This window comes from Cynoglossus semilaevis, chromosome 8 (assembly GCF_000523025.1).
Source record: "Cynoglossus semilaevis isolate Cse_v1.0 chromosome 8, Cse_v1.0, whole genome shotgun sequence".
Taxonomy (NCBI): Eukaryota; Metazoa; Chordata; class Actinopteri; order Pleuronectiformes; family Cynoglossidae; genus Cynoglossus; species Cynoglossus semilaevis.
Window position 1 is genome coordinate 731,078 of NC_024314.1, and position 5,802 is coordinate 736,879.

At 43.5% G+C, this 5,802-nt stretch overlaps 1 protein-coding gene across 4 annotated transcripts in view; it reads right to left on the bottom strand.

Annotated features, from left to right (window-relative positions):
* nrg3b (neuregulin 3b) overlaps positions 1–5,802 on the bottom strand; it is a 198,840-nt gene that overhangs the window by 11,847 nt on the left and 181,191 nt on the right. For all 4 annotated transcript variants that reach the window (XM_025057337.1, XM_017034376.2, XM_017034375.2 and 1 more), the window contains one exon: positions 5,398–5,507. In XM_025057337.1, the coding sequence (XP_024913105.1) occupies positions 5,398–5,507 (110 nt within the window). The remainder of the gene's footprint in view (positions 1–5,397; positions 5,508–5,802) is intronic.

A 5,802-nucleotide genomic window follows, 5' to 3' on the forward strand; every position in this document is an offset into this window, starting at 1 on the left:
GTATATATATATAAAATTCTATAGTGTGTAGTAGAGACCATAAACTGAAGAACTGAATTGAATCATATTGCGCAATAGAGCTACATGTATTTAATCAGTTCTCCAACATACAGTATAATGCATATATAAAGTACTTTCAGCTTACATGAGTGTATATATGTAATATTTTCAATATAGATAGGTCACTTTAGCCTAGTCATTTGAATACTTGCTCTCAAGTCAAACAACTGTGCTCACCCCTACATCAATCTATTGGGTAAAACAGCAGGGGGCGACGTGACAAGTTCGGTCAAAAATGGCGGCCATAGCAGCATACAACACACCCGATGTTCACAATAGACCCCGACTGTTTTTCCCCCCCTCCTCCTCAGCAGTACATCAGAAAAAAACCTTGTGCTGACCGGCCGGAGTGGAAGATATCGATCAGTCGACACCGCACCAATTTCCTCCCAATAATCCAATCACGACAAAGGGATCATGATGATTGATCAGATTCCTCCGGAGCACAAATTATAATGGTGACCACTGGCAGCCTAATGATTTTACATTGATGTTGACAGGGCTCTGTCACTTTTGCTGACAGAGCATCGAGGAGTCATGTCTGAGAGTAGGTGGAGCGGAATAAGCTGCGGCGCTGAGATTCTTTTTTTTTTTTTTTTCCCCCCGGAATGTATCAGAATTGGAAATTATAGGCCTGCTGCTGCACCTTAACATTTCCTGGACAAATTATTCATTTATTCCTTCATTCACACTCTACACCTTAATCCTTTACAGGGGCGCAGGCAGCTGGAGCTAATCCACAGCGGTCATCGGCGAGGGCGGAAAGCACCGTGTGGACAGCTCCTCATCGCAAGGCCACATATAGAGACGATAAACCTTTCACACACAATTTGAAGCATCCTATTAAACTAACCCTGCGTGCTATGGACTGTGGGAGGAAACCAGGGTAGCTGGAGGAGAACATGCTAACTCAGGCGAGGGCTAACTTTGTGACTGGCGGGCAACAGTGGGTCCCAAGATTCGACGGGGGGTGCCGGGTCAGGAGCAGATAGATGGAGCGTTTGTGTGATCAAAGATTAATTATATGTGAAAGACAAGCATTAAAGCTTTTAGCGTTTTCTACACCATCTATTGGGGAAATGCGACATTGCAGGGAAAAGGCAAAAGTCCATCCATCCATTTTGATTCGCTTATCCGTTACCAGGTCACGGGGGCAGCAGTCTCCATGACCACCACCCAAATCACACTGCACCGTACCAACCCCCCTGCACCTTCCTGCAGGTGGTGAGTCCACTGGAAGGTACCAACTGCCCTAACTGGGATTCGAACTTGCCCAGGAGGTGAACCCTGGGGTTCCACACCAATGACAGAGACATTACCTCTGGGCCAAAGCGCTAAAGGCATAAAGTATAATGATAATATATATGTATATAAGTTTGGCGGGCCGGATTAAAAGGCAAAAGGGGCTGCATCCGGCCCACGGGCCGTAGTTTGCCCATATATGTTGCTGACTCCAAACAGAAAGCCCTGGATGATCTTCTTGCTTTAAGGCAGCGTCTCTAACTACTTCTGGGTCTACAATAATGTTTGTACATCAATAATACTCAGAAGTATGTAATCCCTGTTTTTTCTGCTTCAAATCTCTACAGCAGAATGGATTGCGAAAGCTGATTTAGTCGGGCTGCAGAGACAAGGGTAGTCTACGACGGAGATCAATTTTACAATGCAGTGCAGTCCTGTTCCTGAAATGGGTAGCTATTACTAATAAATAGTTGCGCCCTCTGCACTGTGACTGACAATCAGTTGATTGAGTCTTATTCTGTACAGCAGTGCAGAGACGTCGGCGGCTGCAGAACATAGACAACAGAGTCTAATGGCAGACGAGGAAAAGCATTAAAAATACAGAAAGGTCAACGATACGGCAGGGTGGACCTTTCCATAGTAATTCAGTTTGAAGCAGGTTGCCTCCAACGGTGGATATATATATATATATATATATATAATCTGACTGACCACAGGGAAGCTAATTAATCACAATTGCGTTTGCGAACAAATAAGATTAATCCTGATAAATCCTGATCAACATTCCAAATTTTAAATTTTTTTTAACACCTCTAGCCGTTGTCCTCGACAATGTGAATCTACATTCCCTCACAATCCATATGAATTCAAATAGTGGGGCGAGCCCCCCGGGGGAGGGGGTGTGACGTTAATGTAATGCTTGAATCATAAACAGGCCTCCAGTCACTAGGTGGCAGCAACTCAAACAGCGTTTTGTAGAGATAAGAAAGTACATTTGATCAGGTTCTGATCAGCATTTCAATTCGGAGAAGAGGGGGTGTCAGAAATGACTGTCCTCTAGGGGGGGCATGACAGAAAATACACCATACTATATTATACTACACTTTACTATACTATACACCATTATACTACACTATTCTAAATAATACTATACTATATTATGTTATACAATGTCATTTTCAATATTTTATACAATATTAAACCAATTCAAACTAACCATAATTATAAATGCCTGTGGTCCCTATTCAAGGTGCATCACGCCCTCACCTGACGACTTCTGGGATTGTCGCCAGAAATGGTTAAAGGGTAGAAGTGAAATGAGTTTAGCTAAGATTGGCCAATAGAGAGCCCTGTATTAGAGTTTTATTTTAGGTTAGTATCACGGAGGAATCACTTTGTCCCTTAGTCAGGGGTCACCCCAGTGGTAGTCCGCATACTGATTTGGCAACGATGGCCTATCCTGAAGTAACCAAAACAAAAGATTTTGGGACTTTCAGATGGCAGATGTTCAGATGACGTCCTTTTTTTTTAGAATGTTGGCAAGACACAGCTCTTTATAACATCTTTTTTTTTTTTTTTTTTTTTTAACTTGTTAGACAGCTGATACAAGCTCTCATTCACACTGTCGTGACCACATGTTGTGATGCTAAATTTATCTTTTAGCTCCAGGCAGCGCTGTGCTGGAGTTGTGCCTCAAACTTGTATTGCGCGCTGACTGTTTGGTTCCGGTCCGACCTGCTCTTACGACAGGTCGACGGTTGTTTATCCTACTGTCTGTGTATGTTTAATGATTTACAGAGTGTGATGTCCACAGTATTACAGTTCAGCACACACGGTCTGCATTCGAGCAGATTATTCAATTTGCACAGATCACGTGTTAGCACAGGTTAGCTTTTACAGCGATATTGATGCGCCACTGTATATTGACATGTTTTTTTATGAAGCATTTCTCCGGATCGCTCACAACGGCTTCCTAAGGTCAATAGCTGAAAGCTTCTCTGCAATCATCTATCACGGTCTGGTTCTCTGCCTCCGCCCACTCTGACAAACAAGCTGAAGAGGTGATTGACTGTCATCTGCCGTCCTCACGGAGGCACCTGCACGACACCGTGGCACATAAAAAGCCAGTGCATGTTGGCACCATCCTCGCTGCCGCAACTTAATGGGGGGTGGAAAAATTCCTCCACGACACATCAGTGCTCCATTAAGACACCGAGCAACTGCTGCCTCAGCTGGGTTTTCACTGAGCTCGTCCACGCAGTCAAGGAGACGTCTGAAAAATGTCGAAACATGCCCACATACAGCTGCTAGTGGCTAATTTGTCATTAATATTTAACATAAAACAGGCGTGGGCAAACCTTTTGACTCGCGGGCCACAATGGGTCCGAAAACTGAACTAAGACAAATGACATGTAACCTAAGGGTTAAAAATGCTAAAATGTCTTTTCTATGCCATCTATTGGGGAAATGCAGACATTGCAAGGGTGGCGCTTTGGCCCAGAGGTAATGTCTCTGTCATTGGTGTGGTACCCCAGGGTTCACCTCCTGGGCAAGATCCAATCCCGGTTCGGGCGGTTGAATACCTTCCAGTGGACTCTCTACCTGCAGGAAGGTTCAGGGGTGATTTGGGTGGCGGTCGTGGAGACTGCTGCCCCCGCGACCCGGTAACGGATAAGCGGATGAAAATGGATGGATGGACAGACATTGCAGGGAAAAGGCAGAAGTATAAGGATAATAGAAATTAATAACATAAATTGGACAAGTTCAGCGGGCCAGATTAAAAACCCAACGGGCCGCATCTGGCCCCCGGGCCGTAGTTTGTCCGTGTCAAAATTGGGAAGGATTAAAAAAAAAGTATCACATAGGTATTTTAATTTTAATATGAAACACATGTAATTTAACTACATGGTTTCATTTTTCCTTTACATTAAAAAATAAAAATAAAACCAAAACCTAAACTCTGTAGCATCACATGTCCCATTCAACTGACTGATCCTATTTGGCAGCCTGGAAGGGAAAATGAAGGGAAGTGGAAAAATGCAGATGGAAAGAAAGAATGGATCACAGCCAGGGCTTAACAGACCACTCTCCAACTGCTGAAATATTGAACATGTAATCTAATTCAAAGAAATGAAAAAAAACAAAAACCAAACATGTCTCCAGAAGCTGCGGCTCTTCTGTTGTCAATCAGTCTGGGATTACAAAAGGTATTGAGTTGAATGAAAACACAGACGACGTCATGTTCCGATTGACCTCTGCGTTGACCTCTGTTTAGGTTCAAGATCATTTGCACAGAAATGACTGTATTTTGCCAGTCATTTTGCCAGTCAGCTGTACACAGGAGACAATATACCTTTGCAACAATACTCGAAAATCTCTAAAAACTTTATGTTACAGGAATTAGGATTTGCAGTTTGCAAAACTGAATTGTGAATTATCACCAGAGTCACACATAAACCCGTGTCGTCAGCGCAAGCCAGCGAATCCCTTCCCTCTCCTTCCACTGGATTGTGAAATGGCAGCACCGCTGTGACAACAAAGCCAAACTGCAGAGCAAACAGATTTCGGCGTCCTCTGAAGGTTAAGGCGGAAAAGGAATTTGCCTGAATAAATGTTTAACTCTGCCTTATAAAATTCACTTCGCCTTCTCCGCCCGTACTCTCCCTCTCGTATCATCGCGCCAAAAAACCCATTGCGACATCTTCCTGAGTACACATTCAATCACTTTGTGCAATTTACTGGACAAACCTTGTGAACAAAGACATCGTTTTAATCAAAGAACCAAATCAACACACACAAAAAAAAATCATCCAGGAAAAGGGCTATGACAATGTCATCGGAGCACATGATGCTAACAGCGGGATGTGGCGTACATTAGCAGCTCTGCTTCCACATGTAATCACCATAAAGCTTTTTTTTTTTTCACCATTTAATAAATGATCTGTTTATTATTTGGAGGTTTATATTTCCCAGCGAGCCATAATGTGATTGAATTTCCCACTCGGCTGCCTTTTATATCTGGGTATGTACCGACCGAGTAAAAGATACAGTATTACATGAAACAGAGCTGCAAATAAAAAGATGTCACATTCTCACCTGAAGCGTTTCCCTTTAGACAATGCTCTGCCGAGGATAGGTGGGGATTCCGCCGGTGTGCCCGGGGCCACGCTGCCACCCTTAGCAGATGATCCGTGCGATGTGCAACTCTGCAAAAACAAAAAGAGGAACAGGGGAAGCACACAGAGTGAACATTAACACATGACGATCGCATAGCTTCAGGATGTGTTCTCTGTCGTTAATCGCGTTTCTGCATGTCTGGAGCACTTCTTTACTGTCGCTCAGCCTGGACTTATTCAGAGAAATGAATGCAAAACAAGACATTTAGAAGGAAATTGTTCTGTACGTCAACACAGGGGAAAAAAAAAAAAGCGTAGGAGAGGAGCGATAGAAGCCTTGACGTGTTTGTATCTATCTATCTGTCTGTCTGTCTGTCTGTCTGTC